The sequence below is a fragment of the Prosopis cineraria genome, unplaced genomic scaffold, assembly GCF_029017545.1.
Source record: "Prosopis cineraria cultivar Desert tree isolate PC_DT_omini unplaced genomic scaffold, ASM2901754v1 PC15, whole genome shotgun sequence".
Taxonomy (NCBI): Eukaryota; Viridiplantae; Streptophyta; class Magnoliopsida; order Fabales; family Fabaceae; genus Prosopis; species Prosopis cineraria.
This window is the reverse complement of record NW_026555346.1, coordinates 2,439,402-2,463,840: the sequence shown is the minus strand read 5'-3', so window position 1 is coordinate 2,463,840 and position 24,439 is coordinate 2,439,402. Positions and strand designations below refer to the sequence as shown.

Genomic DNA, 24,439 nt, shown 5'->3' with positions numbered 1-24,439 from the left:
TAAATAATGGATATGAATTTTCATAATTAATATAAATATGGATTTTTTTTTGAAAAAATGATAATAAAATCCCTTTAATATATATATATATATATGACAATTTAATTTTTTAAAATGTCATAATTTTTTAAAGTTTTTTTGTCATTAATGAAATTATACCAAATTACCCTTTGTTGAAAATAAATTTATAATTTTTCTTCTCATATTCACAACTTTTTTTTTTAATTTGTAACAATATAATAACAAATTACAATTTATATGTTAAATTCCTTAATTGCTGTTGCATTATTGTGAATATAAAAAGAAAATTAATAATTATAAAAAGAAAAGATATGAATCATTTATTTTCAATAAGGGCAATTTGATAATTTATATAAATTTAATAATGACAGAAAAATTTATAGAGACTTCAGAGGAATTATGACACTTTGAGAAATTAAATTATTATTTATATATTTTAGATAAATTTTATTATCATTTTTCCTTCTTTTTTGGCCAAATATAAACACAAATTCGTGGTGAGACATTAACAAGATAAGATATCCCATTGGCATGGAGAGTGAAGATTTGTTTTTTAAAAGAATTAAAAGTTAAAAGTTTAAATTTAGATGTGGCGAAGGCCGAAAAAGGTTGGAGAAGCGTGGTCCACGGGGAAGGCTCGGCCCAAAAGTTCAAAGCTGTGTTATTGTACTTTAAATTTGTGGCTTGGTGGTTGGTTTTAGGCTTTAGCTTCAGCCCAAATTGTCGTGGAATCGAATTCGGCTCTTTCAGTTCTACCCATTTCACCCAATCATTGCTTCACTTATGACCTCAACAATTCAAGTAATATGGTATTTTGAAATTAACAAAAATATTATTTCTTTCATCTACTACTATTATGTACTTTTAACTAATTTATATTCTTAATAAATTAGTCAATTTGTCAACGAATGCACGCACTCATGCTTGCTTCCTTATTTTTTTTCCTTTTTATTTATAATTTTATCAACCAATTTTTGGTTTTTGCCTCTGATTTTGTGGTTTCGATTCTATTTATGTCTAATAGTTTCCGCCAGCAAAACTTATAATCCGGACGGTATTTTTATGCATGATAGAAAATTCAGCCTAACTTCTTTGTTGTAAATCAAAGTCTGCATATTAATTGCAGATCAAGCTAAAAAAATTCATATTCAAATCGATATTTAAAACTAAAATGCTGCTTCTTCTCTTTCTCTATGCCTAAATGGAAGTAGAAACGCATGCAGGCCTGCAGTAAAACTCCACCTCAGACAGGTCAAGGGTTCAATGAAGTTGGTTGTTATTTAAAAACTTGGCAAAAAAAACAAGCAAACAAGCAAACAACAAACAAAAGATTTTAAGTAAACTAAACCTAGTTCCAGCTCACTTTCTAATGGAGAACAACGAAGAACAACGGCGAGGGGAAATTACCAACTTGAACAAAATAATATATCAAAAATTACATTGGCAGGTCCCTCTTCATTAAACCAAATCCATTTATCATAAATTAATCAACGAAGAGCGAGTTAGATTGCTTCTTTTGTGGGGACGTTTTGGTTTGCTTCACCCATCTCCAGAGCTTCCTCCTCTGTTTTGGGTGTTCCTCTGTTTTCGCGGTACACAGAATACAATGTTAGCTGCATCGCCCCCAGAGCCGAACCCACACCATTCGGTACCTGCAAAATCACTCACTTGTTTCAACACAACACTGTCCACTTCAAAACCGAATCAAACCAGAAATATGCAGCATTGGACTCTACTCACTGCAATAAAGGGGTCACGACCTAGCAGACCAAACACAAAGAACGAAGCAGCACACAGAAACATAAATAGCGACAGAAAGAATGGCATGAACTCCACGCTCCTTGTTCTGATCGCCAGTCTCTGCATATCATATTAATAATCTCAACATGTTCAATTAATAAACAGAATGTTCGATGGAGTGAAGATAGTGAAATCCAACTTGGCCTACCATGATTGAGAAGGGTGAACTGTACATGACAACGGAGAATATAGATGCCAGGAGGCCGCACAAGAGTTTTCTGGGATAGTCGCGCAGTGCAAAGAGAGAGACCACGACGACGACGAGAAATACTATGAGCACGGCGGAGAAGAGTCCGATGATTTTAACCTTTTCTTTCTTGGGTGCCAGCGTGATGAAGATCAGAACGTATACGATTTCGGTTCCTGCTCCAGCGCCATTGATGGTAGAAACTAATAAATTGTTGGGGGACACAAACGGCAAGCCATACCTGAAGATTTGAACACCGAACAAAGCACGTATAATTGAACATTCTTACTCTTTTAGAATGAAACTCATCCAACCTCTTCTTTTCCCATATAAACCAGTTCGATTAAGACTAAGACAACATGCAACTGTCAGGAAGAAGATAACAATGTTGATTTCCGTGTCATGATTTAGAAATGGAGTGCGAAAAATCAACAGGCGATTTAATCAGTGCTACGTAGTAGTTAGCACTTTTGTGATCTCATGGATGGCAAAAACTAATTTAAATTAAAGTACACAACTTAACAGGCAAAAAGAAATATTGTCCCTTGATGAGAAATTACACCTAGGCGAGGCCGAGTAATAGTGATGGAAGAAATCGCAACAATAAAGTAAATGAAAGTACATGATTAAGAAAGGAAACACCAGGAAATAGTGCAGAAAGAAATTGCGGAATAGTAGAAAATAAAGAAGAAAAATCAGAGATAGTTACCAAGCAGAGAGGAGGCAGTTCAGCAGTGTCATCACATAAGGAATGCCGGAGAACTTCTCAGTAGATCTGTTCTTTATGATTCTGAAGAATGTAATTCTGCGGACAAAGACAGGCCGAATTTCTCACAGTATTGACTCTGAATTGGCAGAATAATGAAAATTGAATGAGAGAAAGAGGCAGTTATGAGATGCATACGCTGGAGATAAGAAGAGGAACATGGCGAAAACATTTCCTGCAACAAACAACCAAAACAAGAAGAAATGACAAACAGCCGAGAAAAAAGTAAGAGGGATTGATAAAGGAGAAAACGCACCAAAAATGCCAAACAAGAAATGTGCAACATTTTCCATGATGAAGAAGATATGCGCAGAGAGAGAGAGAGAGAGAGAGAAGTGCAAAAGGAATACAGGTAGTATGGGAAGGGGACGAGGGAGATTATATATAGGAAAGGTGACCACTGGCACAACCCTATACGTAATAACTATGCCTGAAATTAGAAAGTATAGAGAATTTCCTTGAAAATAAAAATAACTCGCCTGAGGGATAATTGTTTCTAAACCTGCAAAAAATTTGAAGCCGCCTAGAATTCAATGGATTCAACAAAAGTTCATGTCAAATGTTGCGAGAATAATAAATCTTGACATGCGCTTTTAGCAGAGCACATGATTTTTAATTTTTAATTTTTTGGTGACGGTCGAGGTCTTCGGTGTTGTCCTATGCAATTTGTGTAGGAAGATATTTACATTTTGCTTGATGACTTCACATGAAATCTTAACTTTCGTAAAATACATACATTTCGAATCTTGATCACACACACGCGTCTTGACTGCACTGCCCGATATAATCAACTTTGATTATTTTACTGGAGCTTCAGTGTTTACTTTTACTTTAAAAAGATTTCTTGTTGAAAATTATAAGAATATAAAAAAAGTCTTATATTTAAATATTAAAAGATAATATAAATATATAAGTTTAAAAATATCCAACCAAATAGCTTAAACTATTTTAGTAGAATATATTATTCTTAAGCATACTTAATATAAAAAATATAATTAAAAAAATAAATGAAAGATAAAAAAAACAAACAAGAGATTAAAAAATAAAGAGAAAATAAGAAATGAATAGACCTGATATTATAAAAGGTACAAACCCAAACAAAAAGAAGAAGAAAATAAAAAAATGAGAAAAAATAGTAAAGGAAATATTAGAATACAAAGGAAGCTTAACATCTAAATATTAAAAGATATATTATAAAAATATAAACTTGTGAAGTATTCAACTAAGTAATTTAAGCTATTTTGAAAGGTACTCCTTAAGTATACTTAAACAAAAGAAGACTAATAAAGATTAGGAAAAGTGAGAAGGATAAAATGAGAAATCAAACGCATAAGCATCCATTGGTTAGCATCAAAGCGAGCAAGAAGTCTGGATTTAGTTCGGTTTGTAGTCATCGTGCGTACATGAAGATATCAGGGGGACTCAAATAACTATGGCATATCAATTGAATTAGACACAGCTAGCCATAAGGCAATTATTTCCTTCATTTTATCAGGTTTTTACCTTAATTATTATTCATTAATTGGGCAATTGTATGTTATGTTTCCACTTACGTGAAACATGATAATTAATAATTCAAATTTTCATATAAATGATAAAATATATAGAAAATTACGCTATTCATAAACAATAAATAATCTGCCTCCTCCCTTTTTCCACCCATTTTTATTTTTTTAACTCTTTCCATGCACATTTCATTATACTCCATGATCCATACAACTATTTTTACTGATTTTTTTTTTATACTTATTTTAGGGAAAAGACAAAATGCAATCTTTTCAAAAGCTTTAAATTAATTCCCAGCATGGCGTAAGCAGTTTCAATTAGCGGCCTAGTAATATGAAAACCAGGGTGCCATCAACCAGTTTACCACGCAACAACTAAAACTATGCACTAAGATGGATGAACAAGCATTGTATGCATGTTGGAGCCAGAGCACGCATGTCAAATTATTGAGTTAGGCTCATTGGCCCTCCAGGAATTTGAGTTAGGCTCACTCTGGTTGGATCACAATATTTGAGTTAGGCTATGTTGGTCCCTCCAGGAAATTGACAGGCCGCGTTTTTATCAATTTTACCTTGAAACAAAGCATAATTAGCACTGTTAAACACACCTTGATCCTTATGATCTGCACTGTCTTTCTGTTAAGTTCATGCTCGTAATTATTTATTAGCGTTAGGTCTCTATATGTTTTGCAAACTCATGTACTTAAAACGCTATAGGGAACAACATGATTCATAATCAATAGAAAGAAACCATGATAACCCACTTTCGATTCCTATCGTGCGGCCACACTGCAAAGTGGAAACCAAAACTTTATCTAAATGAGTAGTTAAGTCATCATGGGCTCCTGTTCAAAGGGACTGCACCATTTTATCGCCTCGAGTTGGATGGTCCTTCCCTTCATCCGTGCCTAAAATCCCACTGATTAAGTAACAAGCGCAATATAAAAGATGAACATCAAGTTGGGGGGGCTGTACCAACTCACGCAGCGTGTTTCTTCTTGAACCTTAACGCCCTCATTTTTCACTCCTATTGCTCATGCTCATTGCTTAACGAACTAATCTTACCCTCTTCGAGGAAATCTGCACAAGAACACATAACGACTACTTAGGAAATCAAATGGTAGCCAATTTGCTCCGATCCTTCTTCAAAACGTTTCTGTGTTGTTCACTTGTTCTATTTGAACTGCCCTTGAGCAGTTATGACCAACATTTAGCTCCACCTGAGCTATACTTATCGAAATGGCTAAAAATTTGACGAAGATATCAGGAGCTTCCAGCTGAGCAATCATCACAAGCACCCGAAATAACCATCCATTTCGGTCACACGGCATTTAGCCCTTGGAGCCACTGTGAGGGAAAAGCAATTGCCCTTACCATAAATACTACCCCTAAGCAACAGAGGCCTCCACTTTTCATGGCGCCATGCTTGTGGAAAAAGCTCTCCACTTTTAGGGTACATGGAATCCTCTTCTAGTTAACTGTAATATTTGTTAGTTACGTGCCTGCTTGGTGGAAAGCTATCTGTGCCATATAGAGGCTGCCCACGAATTGAGAATTATTTCCTCAAAATTATCCTTAGATGACGTACTATTTCATCCTCAACCATTCATTTTTCATCCTCCCAAAATTTCCCAACTAGCTTTATTTTCCATTAGCAACCTGCATTACGGACTATCAAGCGTGGATGATCTGTCTACCATGCTGACATTTCCGTTTCTCTCCCGGTCACATAAGAACCAGATCAGAACACACACTGACGTGCATGATGCATGAAAGCAAGAAACTTGAGTAAGGGTTGAATATTAATCACTGAGAATCTGTTTAGATAACTCTATTTGTGATCATGCATTGAAGTTGCCATGTTGATGAATGACGATAGAGTCGACTATTTTTCCTTTATATTACGGATCACTATCACAATGAGACTGTAGAGGGCAAAGAATCAAAATGCAGGTGATACAGTATTTTGTGAGGGAAATGAGGTCTGTGATACAGTTTGTAACCATCATATCGGATGACTAAATTACACACGATAGGATTCCAAATTTATTATCTTTAGACTTGCGCAACGCACTAATCAGACAAAGGAGCGGATAAAAAAAAAAAGTCTTTCGCTGTGCTAAAGATACGTAATACTTTTCTTATGTGATCTCTCAATTTACAGAAGATCCCAATCAAACAACACGAAAAGAATTTGATATTCTCTTCAGATCATCGTAATGCCTCTTCCACTGGAGACCTGCAAATAAGGCATCATTAGGTTCAATTTTCTTTTTATTTAAGGCTGTCAAGATTTCAAGTTGCAAAATTAGTTACTAGCAGATGAAGGTTAATTAATACCATTGCCGGTCACATTGAACAAGTACAGGCGGTTGCCAGCTGCAGTAGCTGTAATAAGTACATGAGGAGGCTCTAGTTCAAACTGGTAGTATGTTCTTCCTTCATATTCTGCTACATTGTAACTAAGAACTTTCCCTTCCACATTCTCCCCAATCACTTCCGGACCAAAAGCGTTGATCACTTTTTCTGGAGCGCCTATTTTTTCTATTTTAGCATCGTCACCAAGATCTGTTGTATATGGTATAAACATTAATTAGAATCTAAAATTATTAATCTTTTCATCAATTTCTTTTCTGTTGTCTCCATAAAACTAAAGTGGACTATAAAAATAGGACAAACTCACCATCAGAAAATCTCAGAACAGGAGCAACAATGACAAACAAGCGTCCTTCCCTTGAGCTAGCAAATCTCAAATCTATCTCTGTGCCACCAAGATCTGCTATTGATACTGGTACCTGTTAAGCAGATAATACATAAGTTGACAGAACAAAGCAAGCAGAAGAGAAAGATGACTTGGTTAAGGTTCCAAAGTGATAATAAGTACTTTTTTTTTTAATGAAAGCATAACATGCGAATATTTTATGCAACTTAGCATCACGTTATTGACTCCTCAGTAAAAGCTGTTCCATATGTCAGAATTGCATAGAAAAACCTGATTGCAAATACCCAAGAATCAGACTTCAGCTCTTTCCTGATAAAGAAAGGGTATACCGGTATGGTCAAATCCCGATAAGATCAAAGTAAATTGATGTATCCTAGTTCCACTTCCGCACATATGAGCCCATATAAGGGGAATTTACCATTTTCTTCTTATCTCTCCCTACTTTAGACCATCAAATATTTCAGGCGCTCGATATTGGACTTTTAAAGACTGAGGACCATCTGAGACATGATAGAATCATAGTGCAGATTTCCATCACTAAATGTTAGGGATTATTAACTATCACCTCTTCCCAATCTTCAGGCACTGAGAACATGTAAGGGATGATGGGACTCCATCCAACTCCATGTCCTCCAGACTTCTCATCTGGCCTGCGATATGTCCTCCAACCTGTCTGATCAAATACTTGCTACAGTATGTCACTTTCACGTAAAAGCTGTAATAATACTAGAGAACTGACGCTTGAAACTGTAAAAAACGAAAAAGCACATCTTGGATCAAGAAATTTGGAGCTTAAAAGACATTTTATTCATGGTCAAGGTCAAAGTTTTGGTCATGTTTGGTTACTAGAAAGGAATAGAATGGAATATATTGAAAAAATCAAAACAAAAATGAATTAAACCTCCCTTTCGGATAACATGATAAAACTCATTAATATAAATTACAAATGTGAGAATCATTACATTCTCTAAAAAATTTCATGAATCATGATTCCAACTTTATAAAATAAATTACCTCTCTCCTTTTCAATGTACTCACCTCTCCTTTCATCATCTTATTTCTACCTTTACTTTTTCAAACCTTTTCATTCCATTCTAGTAAACAAATCGCGAGCTTAATCTTTCAAGACACCTCCTTCTGGGTTTCATGCTTTCATTTGAAAATTTGGATTACTTTTTTGTTTTTGTTCATGCTTATGTAATGCCATAGATTCATTTCTCTATTTGACCCAAAAAAAAAGAGGATCCATTCCCCTATTAATCATAAACTACGAAAGAATTGGTAGACTAGCTCGTACCTCTTCAAAAAAATATTATTTCAGACTTGTGTTTTTCGTCAATAGCAAGAGACTCCGTAATCAAGAAAAGGAAAGCAGTACAAACCTCGTTCATCAGGCTCGGATAGACCAGGGATCCTTCCTGCTAGGAGACCTTGTTTCACCGCCGCTAAACTGTCTCTCGGAAAACCCAGTACGGAAACCACAGAAGCCAAGACCATTCTTCGGTTCAACGGTAAAGTTGAACGCTTCTCGCTTTCTCCGTTGACAAAGTCAGCTCCTTTCGAGCCCGAAGCAGCTCTTGTTCTTAGAGCTTCATTTTCTAATGAAGAGCGACACATCGAATGTGAAGAAGGAGGGGTTAGCGTATGCTTCGAATTGCTCCAAGAAAAAACACAGTTTATGAACAGAACTGTTGCCATGTCCGCAGCGGAGAGGAAGAATGGTGTAGAAGCCGAGTTCCCCAAGGCTAGAATTTTTGTGGACATGCTCATCTTGTGCGTGGGAAGCTCGAATCCTTGTTCGCTTTTTCTGCTGACAAGTTCCGTTTGGCTGACACGTGGCGATTTGCATTTAGGGTTTCCCTTTGATCTTTTTGCGCCGCATTTTACTTTAAGCCACGAAAGTTGGCAAAAGAACTGAAAAACAACGACCGCGGGGCCGTGGAAAAAAAGTGAGAATTTCAACTGTTACTATTTATTAATTTGAAGTCTTTGTCAAGTCAAATTCTTTAAAGAATCCTTTAATGATAATGATATAATCTCCTAGATCACTTATGGGGACAAAAATCATGATTTTAAAATTTTTTATTTAAATATTTTGTTATTTTTCTTAATTTCATTTGCTTATTGAAATTTATTTTGAAAAAGTTAATAAAAAATTACATTGAAGACTCACATGAAAAAATCAAATAATCTTATAATAATTAATTTTTTCATGTGAGACCTAAATGTAATTATTCTACAGTTAAGTTTTTCTCAATTCTGAAATTCATTATGACCATCTAAGCATTTTTCCTATCCTTTTTCTCCGTTTATAGTATTATAAACTTGTGGGATGTTTGGTTTAATTCCCTGCTTGAAGATCATAGACAATCCTAATGTACCTTGTTGATTCATGATGTTTGATTGTTATAACAAAGTAACCTACCGAGGCTTCAATTCTTATTAGAAGAGTTATGAGCATTTAATATTTAATTATGTGTCAAACAATATCAGTTAGAAGAGTTATGAGAGGCAAACATATGCAATTAAAAATAATCAAATGTAACATTAATTATGCCAGATTACAATATTATAACAATAAGTCTTATTTCATTAGGTGGGGTCACCTATATAGATTATACGATATCATTATGTTCTATTATTTATCAAGCTTTTAAAGGTCTTGATCAATAACTTCCAAAAAATGTTATTTTTGGCCTACCTCTGTCCCTTTTGACATGACTTAAAATTATGTATTCCATTCACTTCACAGGTTTCTCTCGTGATCTTTTTTATACATGTCAAAATCATCTCAAATAATTTTTTATTACTTTTCCTTCAATAGTTGTGATGCTCACTTTTTCTTATATGCATTCATTTCAGATTTTATCCTTACGTGTATGTACGCACATCCATTTCAACATTCTCATATTTGTAACTCTAACTTTATGTTCTTGCTATCCCATTAAGACCCGGCATTTAACTACATATAAAATTAATGGTCTTATTGCAGTTTGATAAAACTTCTTTTTAAGTTTATTGGATATCTTACGCTTGTAAATAATTCTTTTAGCTTTTTTCCATTTTACCTAGCTTCTATCTTGTGTGTAATATTTCCATCAATTTTTCCATTATGTAGCTCCCAAATATCTAAATTTTTTTACTTAAGATATAATCTGATCTCTCAATTTCACTTCCAATTTAATATTCACCAATCTCTTATCAAAACTATAATGTAAATATTTCATCTTACTCTTACTCAGCCGAAAACTTTTTGACTCCAATATCCTTATCCATAATTCAAGTTTACAATTAATCTTATTTCTCGTTTCTGTGATAAAAACTACATCATTTGTGAAAAGCATGTATTTGAAGATTTCCTCTTGAATATGCTCAATCAAAACATCTAAAACCATATCAAACAAATAAAGACTCAAAGATTATTTCTGATGCAGTTCACTTTTTATAGGAAAGTCTTTTGTTTCGTCGCCAGACGTTCTTATACTAGTTATTACCCCTTCATACATGTCCTGTATAGCTCGAATATAAGTAACCCGGAAGTCTTTCTTTTCCAATGCTTTCTAAAGTACTTATTGGTATACGATCATAAGTTTTTTCCAAATCAATGAAAACTATATGTAAATCTTTACATTTTGCATCAATACTTTTTCATTAATTCTCTTAGTAGATAAATCACTTCTATAGTCACTATATCTAACATGAAGCCAAAAGGATTTTCAAAAATACTAGTTTTCAATCTTAACTTATGTTCAATCACCCTTCTCACAATTTCATTAAATGACTCATAAATTTAACCCCTCTCTAATTATTGCAATTTTGAATATCCCACTTATTTTTGTAAATAAGAACTAAGGTGCTCCTTCTCTACTCATCGAGTAATTTCTTGGACTGTAAGACCTTATTAAATAACTTGGTTAACCATCGTATTACCTTTTCACCTACATATACCTACACTTCAATAGGGATGCAATAGTTTCATTGACTTTATCATTTGTCATTTTCTCAAAAGTTTCATTTATCTCACAATCGCGTATCCTTTTATAAAATAATAAATTTTGTTCTCCTTCAAGAGTTACTAAATCCTCTAAGTTATTATATGAACCCCCTCATCATTGAAAAATTTAGAAAAGCAGGTCTCTCATATGTCTTTAATATCACCATCCATGATCAAAATATTTTCCTCTTAATCCTTTATACATTTTACTTGTTCAAAATCTCTTAATTTTCTTTTCTTGCTTTTGGCAATCTTATAAATTTTTCATTATCCATTCTTTATTCCAAGACTATTATAAAACTTTTCAAATGTTTTAGAACAAGCTTCACTTACCGTCTTTTTAGTTTTTCTTTTTGCTATATGACATCCTTCCCAATTTTTATCATTATTGCATAGATGGGTGGCTTTAAAAAATTCCTCCTTATTTTTTATTTTTTTATACACAATTATTTCACCACCAATACTCCTTGTCTCTTGTATCAAAACTTTTTTATTCTTCTAAAACTTCTTCTACAATCTTTCTTACCTTCTTAGCCACATCCTCCCATAAGGTGCTAACATTTCTTGAGATTTCCAAATTCCTTTGGCTAAAAGATTCTGCTTGAAAATCTTTTGCTTCTCACGTTTCAATTGCCACCACTTAATCCTTAGAGTTACCACTTGTCAATATTTTTTGTTTTTACTCATAATACACACATCAAGGACAAAGACAATGTGTTGTGTCATTACAGCATCCCAAGAAATCATTTTACAATGCTTACAAAGCCATCTATTTGTGTGCCTTACCAAAAAGAGATCAATTTGTGACTTTAAGACTCTATTTTTAGAAGTGATGAAATGCTCACTCCTTTTTTTGAAATAAGTGTTGGCAATTTTGAAATTATAAGCCAAAGAGAAATCAAGAATAGATTATTTTTCACTGTTGAAATCAAGAGAAATCTTGTAATGTGTATTGAATCAACCCCTCCAAATCGTCTCGAAATAGTTCCTTAAGATTGGCTTTTACCATCGCTTAAGGTGCATAAGTACTAATAATATTAACAGTCTCACATTCAATAATTATTTTTAAGAAAATAATTCTGTCTCCATTTATATTAACTTCTACTATGTTCTTCTTTTACTCTTTATCGATAATGATATCCATCCCATTGCACGTGCTTACTTTTTTAGTATACCAAAGTTTGAAACTTTAAATATCCTTAGCTTATTCACAGGGCCATTTTGTAAAATCTGACTTACTTAATCACAATTAACTACCAAAACTAAGGTAATTAAGAATTTAACCCCAATAAAGATTACTAAATTTGTAAAATTATATAGAGAGAGATCCCAAGTTCTTATAATTTAAAGGATAAACATAACTTTTAATCCTTATACTTTACTCGTGTTTTGTTTTTTGTCCCTATACTTTTTTTTATATTTTAGATTCCTACACTTTTATTTTTATTATTTTGGGTCCTTCTAAGGTCCCTATAAGCTGATCGAAAATAATGAAAAATAAAAGTATAGGGACCTAAAACACCGAAAAAAGTATAGGGATCAAAAGCAAAGTGCAAACAAAATACAGGAACTAAAAGTTATGTTTACCATAATTTAAAATACTCACATACACCTGCAACATTTATAAATTAAAGTTTAAAATATGTGCGAAGCATAGAAATTAAAGAAAGAATCAAAACACTTGCATATAAACACCCAATCATTGAACTGTGCACAAAACAACACAAGTGCCTTGGTTTACTGCAAGTGTGCCTCGGCATATTGCCTATGTGCCATGTGCTGCGGCTTATTACACAAGTCCGATGGCACTCAGGATGAATTTTTGACTTGTCCCATTTCTCCGTTTGACATCTAATCAAGGTGATTTAGGTGTCTAAAGAGAGTTTTTTTCTTACTCTAGATAATGACACATGTTTTACAATCAAATTATTTTTTTATCAAAAATTAAACACCCTTTACAAAATTCACTCCTTTTTCACAATAGTTCACAACTATAGTGCTCAAACCACAACAAATGTGCTAAAAGCCTACATCAATTTTTAGACTATATTCAATAGATCATTTAAAACTCATGCAATACACTACAACCAATCTAAAACATTTATATTATAAATTCACCTCTTAACCCCTTAACTTAAAAAAAAAAAAAAAGAGGCGAAGTCAACTTTAGCACAATTCATCAAATATTCATCCAATCCTCATTTCTATTCATTTTTTGTTAGTTCCTTGGACTTATTTTTTTCATGCATGAACATTTCTTTTATCTCCATTCTTGCAACTATTTATTTATATTTTGGTTTCATATAATATCATTTTAATTTGGTTATAATTTGTCTATAAAAAAATGCTCAATGTCCAACCTCAAAAACGAAAACATACTAATTTCATCTCTTTTATAATTGATTCTTTTTCATCCAAATATTTATTTACATACCTTTTCAAACAAATTTATTTCTTGTTTCCTTTAAACACTGTGTGATCACCATCTTCAAAAATCAACAATGATTTTAGAATTATAATAAAAAAAAGATAATTAAATTAAACTTCTCTATACTATTTAAATATATTAATTTAATTACATCTAATCTAACCTCAATTCAACCATTTAACCGTAAACTAATGCCTTAACTGATTTAATAGCCAATCCTATTCTCATACCATTGGTACTAAGAGCAGCCTTATTTTCTTAAAAAAGAAAACAATGGGCAGGTTACCCATTACAAACAACTCATTCAACTATTATAACTTATAAAAACAACAAAAATGTTTTGAATGCTTCGGAATTAAAAGGGGCAAGTTGGGTTCCACTATTGCTAGCTGCTAAAGAATTAAACAGCGCCTAGTATATTAATTCTAAAGAACAAGTGAACTAGTGAATTGCTATTTGGAGATGAGATAATAGCCATGCGAGAGGAAATAGAAAACACAAGAATAAGGTATCCCCCGGCTAATCAAGGCAACGGGACAGGGAGATCCCATCTGGAAAATTCAACCAAGTTCCTATTTACAATAGATCCGTTGTGCAACCAGAACGTTTCAGCTGACTGATGAAATTGCCTCACTTTTCTCTGCAGTTCCCACATTATACCGCGCATTGCTGAGCAGGGTGCCGAATCTGAAGCATATACCCATAAGCACCTTACTTGTCTTCCTCGAGCTATGATTGCTTCTATATCTTCATCTGAAAAACAGGCCACACTTCACAAAGTTGAAAGATGATGAAAGGACATGGTACGTAAATCAAGAGGCAAATGGCAGCAAGTATTTTTGACCTGGTATCGTTTCCAAGTACTGCAACAGCTCCGCACCTATTCGACTGGATGGCCATTTTATAGATATCTGACTGTAATCAATGACATTTTGGAAAGGCAGTTCTACTTGATCGGATAGTATAACTGGAACACATTCCTGTCAAGTAAAATATCACTGTTTTCATTTCTTTCAAGCAAAGCCCACATTCTGGCCCCAGCAGAAGCACAAGGGAAAAAAGGACCCAAAAAGAGAGGGCAAGACAAACAGACCACAAAATAAGACTCATAAAAGCGAAGGGTCCAAGATGACTCCCCCCGTGGAGCAAGGCAGAACTTTGCATTGCGCAAGTGTTCAAAATATTCTTTCCTTCCCAATTTGTCAGGTCCATTGAATTTCAAATCTGGACATTCCAACTGTTCAATCCATCAATACATCATACATGCTGCATAATAATATCACAATGAAGACTTACCCTAGCCTGAAATATGACGTTAAAATATATATATATATATATATAGCAGCACAAACAGACATGAGATACAAAAGTTCACCAGGTGTTTTGAGTGCATATAAGTGGAACAAATAGATGACTTTCCCACAAAAAGGAATTTTTAGAGATTGCTCAAAAGACAAAATGCAGAAATTCAAGTAAACGGCAGTAGGCATTTATCCCACCACATTGTGTTAGCATACCATTTACTAAATGTAAGCAAACTCAGCAAATCAATAAAACTCCATGTTGAACGAGATAAAATCCTCAAAACTAGCCCATTGCTCAGATGAGTTTGGCAAGAATTACTGACATAGAAGATAATGTACCTTGTCTGGATATTGTTTCGCAAGCTGTATCAGCTGCAGGCGACTGGCTTTTCCTTGTGCACGTCCCAAATAGTTTGCCAAGTACTTCCGCTTTGACAAAGGCAGTGGCTGGACCACTGGAGCACCAGTTTTAGTCACACCATCATCAATATTACCAGGGATAATGATGTCTTTCCACGTATTAAAGGCACTTGCATCTCTCTTATCAGTCCGGTCACCCTATGTCGCAATTTTCAATGACAACCATATAGTAAATATAAAACTTCCATATGGACCTCATGCATCTGTCTATATTATATAATTGATTTTTGCATCCAGACCACAAACTTCCAAAGGTAATCATATTTTTTTGGGCACATTTAGATTAACATTTAGTTCACAAGATTGAAGTGGATGCATTTGCGACACGTTAGTTTATAGTCTAAACACAGCTCCATAGAATGATCATGGTTAATAGTCAGAGGTTTAGGCCTCTACTGATGGATTTGTGATGTATTGCAAATACGATAATTGTTATTTTAGTATGTAAAGAAGTAAAGGGGCAGTGTCAGGAATCAATTTGTAGGTTCCCTCCAGTCACCTAGAAAACCCTAATTAATATGTTTGATCCCTGATAATTAATTATGGTCTTCCAGCATACCAGCAAAAGTACATGTAATTTTCCCTTTACTAATCACCCCAAAACTAACCATTTACCACCAGTAACAAAGAATAGCATCATAGCGTACAGCCAATTTTTCTGTCTGTTTCCTTTTTTAAGCCAAATTTTCAGTTTGTTCCAAGACATGAATGTTTAATGGTTCATATAAGTTTAAACCTTTTTTCTGATAGTTTCACTAAAAGCACAAAAAAAAAATGTTAAATAAATAATTTCATGCCTTGTCAGTGGCCCTTTTGATGTATTCCTACATCACATTTCCCAACATATTCTGTTCAAGTATCGTGTTTGTTGGTATATCCATAATATTGCACATGTATTAGACTCGTTAGTTGTTACTTTGTTCCTCATTCCTTAGCTTGCTCTCTACGAGAAATGATTTTTTCCAGTTTGTCGAAGTCAAAGACAAAAAAACTTGCCCAAAAAATATACAGTTTGAACCTTATAGACAAATTTTAGTAATTAAAGCATGTCAAGTAAAATTTATAAGCTTCATGACAAGCATTAACTGCACCTCAGGAGTAAGAATAATAGAACGATTTATATATGTTGCCCAGGATTTGAACAAATGAGCTCCTGCCCCACTGCAAATCAGAAAATTCAAAATTCTGCATTAGCTACAAGGCAAGCAATGTGGAACCAAAGAGTACTTGAAAAGAGAAATCGTTTGAGTCACAGAAACAAATTATTTGAGTTTATTGTTATGGTGTATGTTTAAATCCTTAAGATCCATATTCAAAACAATATAGCTGTGTCACCAAAGATTGCAGAACATTTTCATCAACTACTCAGTGGACCATATGAAGTTAAGATACTTTGTTTACTATGAATTCTTCAAGCCTAAATTATCACCAAAATTTTCCTCTGCCAAAAAACCACTGAAAAAAAACTTATTTCAAAGTTTATCTTTTCTAGTTTATCAAAGTAGCATGCAAATAGTAGCTACCCTGTGCCTTTGCGGTTCATTGCTATGCTTTATACTGCAGAGGCATGGGTTTGAAAATTGGTACAATAAAAAAGGCCCATGCACGTAAAACTGTAGAAAAAAACCGTTTAGTACATGTCAATATCACAGTGAAGAGCATGCCAGTGAAGCCATTAACATACTGATGAGTATGGGTCAAACAAATGCAAAAGAGACTGCGGGAGAAGGGTCAATTCAATAATTCCACACTTGTTGCATTTGTAGCGTCGAATTCTCTTAAACAACACTTTTTCCAACATAACTAAACATTTCTTAATGGATTCGTCTTACATAATTTATATACAGAACATCACTTAAAAACCATGATTGGTATATAATTATCTTCTGATTACCTGGGGAAAACAAATATGTGGTTACGACCTCCAGATAACCGAAAATATGGCATTTGGCTTAAAACCTGAGCTCAAAAAAAGAGTTCACCTTAGCCTTTTCCACCATTAGCCACTATGCATATAAACAAAGGCGCATACTACTTCAAACAAGGAAATGAAGAACTACTTTGACATAGGTCTGGTTAATTTCTTTATCATTCAGACCACCCATTGTTCGAACACATTTAACATATGATGGGACAAAGAATAGATCTGCTTCCTCCTTCTTCTCTGTTCGATGTTTTGATTGTTGGAAAAGCTTGTGTATTTTGACCTACAGTCGTAGCCATTAGAGAACTAGAAATCCAAGTAATATGCTAGTTTAACAGAACAAAGTGGAAATTAGCAAGGAAAAAAAAAATTGAGGCAAAGAAGATATCACAATTAAGTTCTCCAAAGCATGAAACATGTAATGGCACTAAAAATTTCCTCTACGTTGGCGATGAATTGTGGCATCAATCTATTACCTCCAAGTTTGGCCTGAGCTTAGAGATTACAATAAAGCTATTATAAAGCATGAAACAAGCAATGATACAGGTTAACACTGTATGATCTCAAAGTTGGGCAAAAGATTGGAAGATAAACTTTCTTTCATAATAAAAGGTGGCAGGTGCGGGTCCTCCATCAGATGCTCTAATTGAAGCTTAATTGAAGATTAGTAAAGGAAGTATATCAATCTTTCAATTTTATTCATAACCACAACTGCGTAGGCTGAAGCTGGTTTGAGAAGGAGAACGATTCTTCCAACTCAGAATCTCACAAAACTTTGTATTTGTTGGTGCGTGCGTGTGTGCACATCACTGCGAGGATCCATGGGTTATGTGCAGTTGAATCAATCTATTTGGTAGAAGATCGTGATACAGGTGTGCTCGACTTTCTTTGACACGCATGTAGCGTTATGTCTCGGATATCCATATATTTGCATGATCAATGATTCACAACTCACATACTTTAGGGCATTCTGTTTTCCAGATTATATACTTTAGGGCATTCTGTTTTGCAGATTATACGGAGCTCAAGTAACAAGCAATGTCAAAGCAAATGAAGTATTGAGCACACCTTCGATTCTAAACGCAGAGCCCCACTTAAATAAACATTATGTGCAACACGTAGATTTAGCAGAATCTAATTTATTAAACTACGGTTGCCCGATTACAGAAGCAAGGAATAACCTGAGTTCCCCACTGGCCTTTCAAACAAGCATTCTCGGTGATTTTGCCTTCCCTTCCATACATCAAGACCTTCAAACCGTCGATCTCCTCCACATCGTAGACGTAGATCTTAAGAGAAAGCTGAGACCCATACCCTCTCTCCGGCCAAGAGTAGGGTCCACCGTGCACTAGGTCGAGCGATGGCCGCACTTGATCAACAGATAAGCTGCATGGAATGAAGGAATGATCGAAGAGCCTGGTGAAGAAGAAGGTGGCAACGACGAGAAATAAAGCTCCAATCTGGTGCGTTCGGGTGCAGATAAACTGATTGTGATGAGGGGCTTGTGGCCTGAATTTGTAACTCCCACTCGCCATTACTGATATCTGAAGCAATTGATGATGCTACTGTGAATTTTTAGCGCGCAGCAGATGCAGGGAAGCTGAAGCTCATCCCCGACGCAGGACCAATAGGTGGAAAACGTACCGTTTGGCTTCCGGTGTTCGCCGCAGGGCGGGGCAATCGAGAAATTTGACTCACTTCACAGTTCACTAATGTCGGCGAAGTGGTCATTCCATACGGGCTTGCCAGCGGCGAAGGTAGAAGCAGGACACCCATTTTACCCCCCTTCGTGTGGGCAATTCCACTTGGCTTACTGAGATTAATAATACTACTAATAATAATACATTCTTGCCCACAATCCAATTTTCACATAACATGCCATTATCAAGAAACGAATTCATAATCGCAGATTTAAACAAATTGGTATGAAATAATTCAATGATATCGGTATTAAAAATGTCTGCTTCATTTTCACCGTCAATGATAATAGTTAAATTCTGTTGGAACAAATTATCAATTTTGAAAGTGATATATTGACATTTTTTCTATAATAAAATCTCTCCGAGTAATTATTAATTTGATCCATCAAAATATTATAATATCAATGAAATCTTTAAAGGCCTCTTTATCAATGACATTTTTAGAAAAAAAAATTATTTTATCTTTATAGATAAATTATAATTTTTTGCTCAAGTTTTATGATTTGTTAAAAAAATTGTGAATAGAGTTTGTTATTTTGAGAACTTATTTCTCAATAATAGAAATTATATTTGAAAAATTGTAATTTTTTTAACTTTTGAGATTCATAAAACAAAAGTTATTATGTTTTAAATAAAAGTTGTGATTGAGGCTTGTTTTTCAATAACAGAGATTACATTTGAGAAATTGTAATTCCTTATTCAACTGTAGTGATTTACAAAATAAAAGTTGTGATTTTTTAAATAAATTGTGATTATATCTTATTATTTTTAGTAAGAGTAAAATTGTCTTCTTTCTAAAAAGGTTATTGACAAAGAGGTTGATTTTCAACGCGATGCATGTGCGTTGACATGCCTGGGCAGACCCTCTCTGTGCCATACGCTATTGCACGCGGCTATTTTTTGCAGCTTATCAATCATAAACTAAGGTAGAAATCGAAAGGATAAAAGAGAGAAAATGAGGAAGACATTCTATACTCTGCTAGGGTTTACTCTTGAATGATATTGAGAGTATTTTAGAAACTACAAATACCAAAAGTAACTATCATACTCATTAATCTCCTATCTTCTTCTATATTTATGAGGTTATAATTAAGGTTTGATGGTGAGAGATGATTTTTTATCCATATAGATTATAGGTCTGAACTCATTAATTCAAATGAAGTCAATAAGAATTGTTTAGAGTATTTAAACCTAGTATTAATGATTTTAGTGGTTGTTGGATGATGAGTCTCATAAATGTCCGAAAATAGATATTAAATTTGTAATTATGATGGTTGTTGAGGCATTAATAGCAATGTGGGTATTTAATAACGCTATATAATGTTAAAGATAGTTAATAAACCCAATGGATATGCCCAAACTTAGACAAAGTAGACATTAGGTAATCTATAAGTGAAAGTGTGAGTTAAATGTGTGTGTTTGGCAATATTGATAAGACAGAATTGATAATTGTAGATTGAGATCTTAAAGGCCAATTTGGTCTGGGATTTTAAACTTGAGAGCTATAATATTAAGGGGTAAATATTTGACCTCTTAAAGGTTTAAGGTAATCGAAAAAACCCTATTTTAAATAGTTATATGTTAATTACTTTGTGATGTGAATTATGTGTTTATTATATGAATTACAACTTATGAATGTGGGTAACATGCAATGAAACTTGGTGTCTACATAATTTGCTTGATGTGTATTAAACATGCGAAATGAGTTTTGAAGTGGCAAATGTAATATTCAAAAAGATTTTTTTTTCTTTACAATGTGTTTTGAATGAGTGGTTGATGATGAATGTGATAAAGATGAGTGTAAGAGGTTAAGAATGATGTGTTTATGTGATGTAAGGGGAAATTAGAATTGATACTCACTTGGGAAACACACGGTCATGAGCCCAACGTGATTATCGTGGTCATGAGTAAATGATAATGTAAATAAAGTGAGTGGCATGATCAATGGGCGGGAGTTCACTTAGAGATTGGGAGTAGAGAAAATTCATATAGTGTTTAGGTTGCCCTCCAGTACACGGGGTATAGCCTTGTCCCACAATTTGTCAAAGAACTATAACCTAGCCATCTTTACCAGTTTATCAAGGAGATTAGCTTAAGATATATAAAACCCCGTAGATTTGAGAGTGGGGAAAACCGTGGTCTGAGAGTAGGTCAAGTGATATTTGGCCAGGTCACATCTCACAATTAATGAGTTTAGGTAGTCTAGTCACACAAACGGAACCATATTCGATGTTGTAGCCTACAGTTTTAGTTAGAGAAAATAAGGAGGTATAAAGTTGGATGATCATTGTCTATGAGTTTATATGATTGTCGCACATTTTGAGTTGTGGCAAGTCGTGTGATATATCGGGTCACGGTCACATGTATGAGTATCTTATGATTATATACCTAGCAAGTGTGAGGTGAAAACATGTCAACTAGAATAATAAGTTATGATATGTGTTCAAGCATGTTTTAAGAATTTGATTTCATATGCATGTGTTTGATTTCAATTTATATATGACTGCATAGGGTAAGTTTTATCTTGATTACTGAGTGGCTAAACTCACCCCTCTTTCTTAATATTTTACGAGCTTTAGCTCTGATGTGGAGAGGGAGAAAGCTCAAGAGGTTTAGAAATTTGCACAATCCTACTGTACGCCTTTAATCTATGTTTATTTTATGTAATAGAATATTGTTACCAATTATAGGATGCATTTCATTCACACTTGCACTAATTGATTGTTTTAAGTATCTGGATTGTAGTTTGGGCTTTAAGGGGTTGTGCATGTTAAATTATATGTATTGATAAGGTCAAAATACTAGTGCAAATGTAGAAATATTATTTTATTCATGAAACAAATTATTTTTTTTGAGGTAATACAAATAGACTACCTCCCTTTTTGTTTTTGTTATTATAAGGGTTGAGGAGTAATTTTATATTATACTGGTAATTGTGAGCATGTGTTATGTTGTATTAGTAGTCCTAAGTCCAAGAAAATGGTCTGGGTGTTAGGAATAGCTATTAGTACTTGTTTTGAGTTTTAGACACCTCTTTATGTATGAAAGTTGTAAGAAAGAGTAAAAATGTGTTTGGATATCCAACTTTTTAGTGTGACCTGTTTTGGAAGTAAAACTAGTGCCATTAGCTAGTTTATGAAAAGAGTTTTCATAGACATCTAAATTATGTCATTCGAACGTTGAACGGAGATTTAAGGCATGCCGAAAGTTGCTCGATTCTATTATCAAATGACGACAGATTTGCTGTAAAAATTGTGCAACATGCCACGGTGCATTGAAGCCCAAGCCTCAACACATTGCACAGAGAGCAACATGTCGTGGTACGATGTAGATGAGCTGCTGTGCATTGCCCTGTTTTACAACAAACAAGTTGTTTTTTAATTGTTTTCAATTTCTTTTACTTGCCTGAGGTATCACATGCTTTTGTAATTTATTTTTACTCTAATATACGAGTTTTTGAATGGTTTAAAATTATTTTGATTATGAAAACTTAGGATCCCTTGATTTATAACTAAAACTTTGTAATTATCTAAATAGATTAATCATTTGACTACCATGAGTTTGATTAGTTAATCATGTTTAGTAGTAAAGGTTATCTCATATTTAATGCCCCTAACCACTAATACTCACAAAGCTATAAATGTTAGATTCATTAGCTTAATCAATCCCATTAATTCTATTTAAGTCAATGGGTTCGAACCCATAGCCTTTATAGATTAAAAATCATTATTCTTAACTAAACCCTGACTCCTCGACTGGAAAAAATGGAAAAGAAAGGTAGATTTAGGCTTAAAAAACTTACCTCTAGTATTTAGAAGCTCTTAAACACTTCAAATATTCAAATATTTCGAATCCTAGTAGATCTATTTCGTTACCCCCTCGTTTCTATTTTGTTTCTCCCTTCTTCTGCATCATTTTTGCATTCTTATTTTTATAGAAAAGTGGCCATGAGCCGAGGCAGATGCACCATGCACCGTGGCTCATGATACAGAGAGGCCCGTCTTGGCTATTTCACTCAATGCACCATAGTGGATGAACTATATTCTGTAAGGGGTGGCACAAAACTTCCTCTTTCAAGTTTTCTTTCTCTTTCATATTTAGGTGACTCAACTTCACTTCAGACCTGTATTTAGGGCTAAAATTACAATCAAGCATGCCCATTAGACCTTTGTGGCTACACACCTCACTTAATGAACTCAATTACTCTAATCATACTTAGTTAATCAGGTTTAAAATTTTGAAGATGTTACAGCTTCCATGCTCTATTCTCTTCTCCTCCTATGCTTTTTTCTTAAGTTTTCTAGGATGGGAAGCTCGGGTTTGAATTTATGACTAAGTTCTAGCCACTCTTATGACTTTAGTTGAGTGTGAGAAGGATTTTATTCACTTTTAATTTTGGATTTTAGTTGTTTGCAATGTTTAATCCCATTGATGAAGGGTTTAGAGTTAATCACAATGTTAGATAATTAAGTTTGAGCTAATAAGTTTAGCTAACAGTGTTTATTCACATAGGTTGAATAAGTTAGTGGGAGTGAAAAATGTGGTTGATTTTAGTTAATCACACTTTGATGAGGATATTAAGCCTTAATTGTGATTAAGAGTTAACTAATGACAACTAGTCATTAATGACATGGGTGACACTATGTTGAATTTGCCCTTCGAACTTAGGGAAAATTAAAAGGAAGATTCCTATATTTCACTACTTTTCACCCTTTGATCCAAAATATTTTTCACTCCTTAGCCTCAACTTTGTTATGTAGGAGAGGTTGGAGGATCGAACCTGGGGAGGCTCTCCGCAAGGGGAATAGTCCTGCATACTACTGCGGGGAAGCCTTTGTCTCCTGATGCTCACCGTAAGGGGTGGGGTCGCCCTATTGTGGGGCCTGGGGGGAGAGTGTCCAGCGCCGCAAAAGACCTCGGGGAAGCGGGGTGAGCGGAGGGCTGTTACATTTATCCCCTAAGTTATACTCTCTTGAAGTTAGCAATGATATTACCAATTGCCACACTAATAGTAGAAAAAATCCTTCTTGTTATGAAGTTTATGAAAAATCAATTCCAAAATCGTATGAAGTGTTCATTGATGAATAATTATTTAGTGACTTATACTGAAAAATATATTTTTCTTAACATCGATAATGAAATAATTGCTCAATAATTCCAAAACATTAAGTTACGTAAGGTACAGTAGTAAGGTGTACACATGCTTTTAAAAAATATTAAATTATTTTTAAATTATTGATTTTAAAAATGTTACACCCTTGGCCTAGGGTCTTGGTACTATCATTGATTAATGATGTACATTAAACTCAGTCTATAGATTGATTGCTTGGAGTTCGTTGAGTTATTGGAAAGCTCCCTTAGGAAATTCAAATTGCACTCTTAGTGTAATAAATCCAAGAGTTTAGGTAATTGGAAGTTTAATTTTTGCATACGATTGTGCTTGCAAATTATGTCTTAATATGTTATGGCTGGAGGCATGTGATAATATGAGTGTGGTTGATTGTCTTGATGAGTTAATAACTTGAGCGATGGAGCTTGTTCTTGTTGAATTGGAGTTGTTATCGTGAAGTTGGATTGATGAGATTAGATTTAAGTATGAGCTTGTGTTGAATGACTAGTGCAAGTCTATGTTTTGTTGATGGAATTGAATATGATCATAGCTATGCTA

The 24,439-nt window shown here is 34.2% G+C and overlaps 3 protein-coding genes across 5 annotated transcripts; all 3 read right to left on the bottom strand.

Annotated features, from left to right (window-relative positions):
• Positions 1-1,280: 1,280 nt before the first annotated feature.
• Positions 1,281-3,104, bottom strand: LOC129294078 (bidirectional sugar transporter SWEET1-like). Of its 2 annotated transcripts, XM_054932188.1 has the most exons (6): positions 3,031-3,104; positions 2,913-2,949; positions 2,718-2,813; positions 1,970-2,249; positions 1,762-1,881; positions 1,281-1,673 (listed from the first exon to the last, which is right to left on the bottom strand). In XM_054932188.1, the coding sequence occupies exons 1-6, from the start codon at positions 3,065-3,067 to the stop codon at positions 1,524-1,526; spliced, it is 720 nt and encodes a 239-aa protein (XP_054788163.1). In that variant the 5' UTR covers positions 3,068-3,104; the 3' UTR covers positions 1,281-1,523. The 2 variants fall into 2 exon arrangements, with proteins under 2 accessions (XP_054788163.1, XP_054788164.1); XM_054932189.1 differs by lacking the exon at positions 1,762-1,881.
• A 3,112-nt stretch (positions 3,105-6,216) lies between these two features.
• LOC129294194 (psbP domain-containing protein 4, chloroplastic) lies at positions 6,217-8,780 on the bottom strand. The gene is made up of 5 exons (XM_054932379.1): positions 8,384-8,780; positions 7,567-7,670; positions 6,963-7,074; positions 6,620-6,847; positions 6,217-6,518 (listed from the first exon to the last, which is right to left on the bottom strand). The coding sequence occupies exons 1-5, from the start codon at positions 8,769-8,771 to the stop codon at positions 6,454-6,456; spliced, it is 897 nt and encodes a 298-aa protein (XP_054788354.1). The 5' UTR covers positions 8,772-8,780; the 3' UTR covers positions 6,217-6,453.
• Positions 8,781-13,655: 4,875 nt separating this feature from the next.
• LOC129294632 (probable glucuronosyltransferase GUT1) lies at positions 13,656-18,879 on the bottom strand. 2 transcript variants are annotated; one of them, XM_054933069.1, is made up of 9 exons: positions 18,716-18,879; positions 18,253-18,615; positions 17,208-17,354; positions 17,042-17,106; positions 16,239-16,308; positions 15,067-15,285; positions 14,517-14,660; positions 14,268-14,403; positions 13,656-14,176 (listed from the first exon to the last, which is right to left on the bottom strand). In XM_054933069.1, exons 1-9 carry the CDS (start codon positions 18,845-18,847, stop codon positions 13,947-13,949), a joined length of 1,506 nt encoding a protein of 501 aa, XP_054789044.1. In that variant the 5' UTR covers positions 18,848-18,879; the 3' UTR covers positions 13,656-13,946. The 2 variants fall into 2 exon arrangements, with proteins under 2 accessions (XP_054789044.1, XP_054789045.1); XM_054933070.1 differs by lacking the exon at positions 17,208-17,354.
• Positions 18,880-24,439: the final 5,560 nt, after the last annotated feature.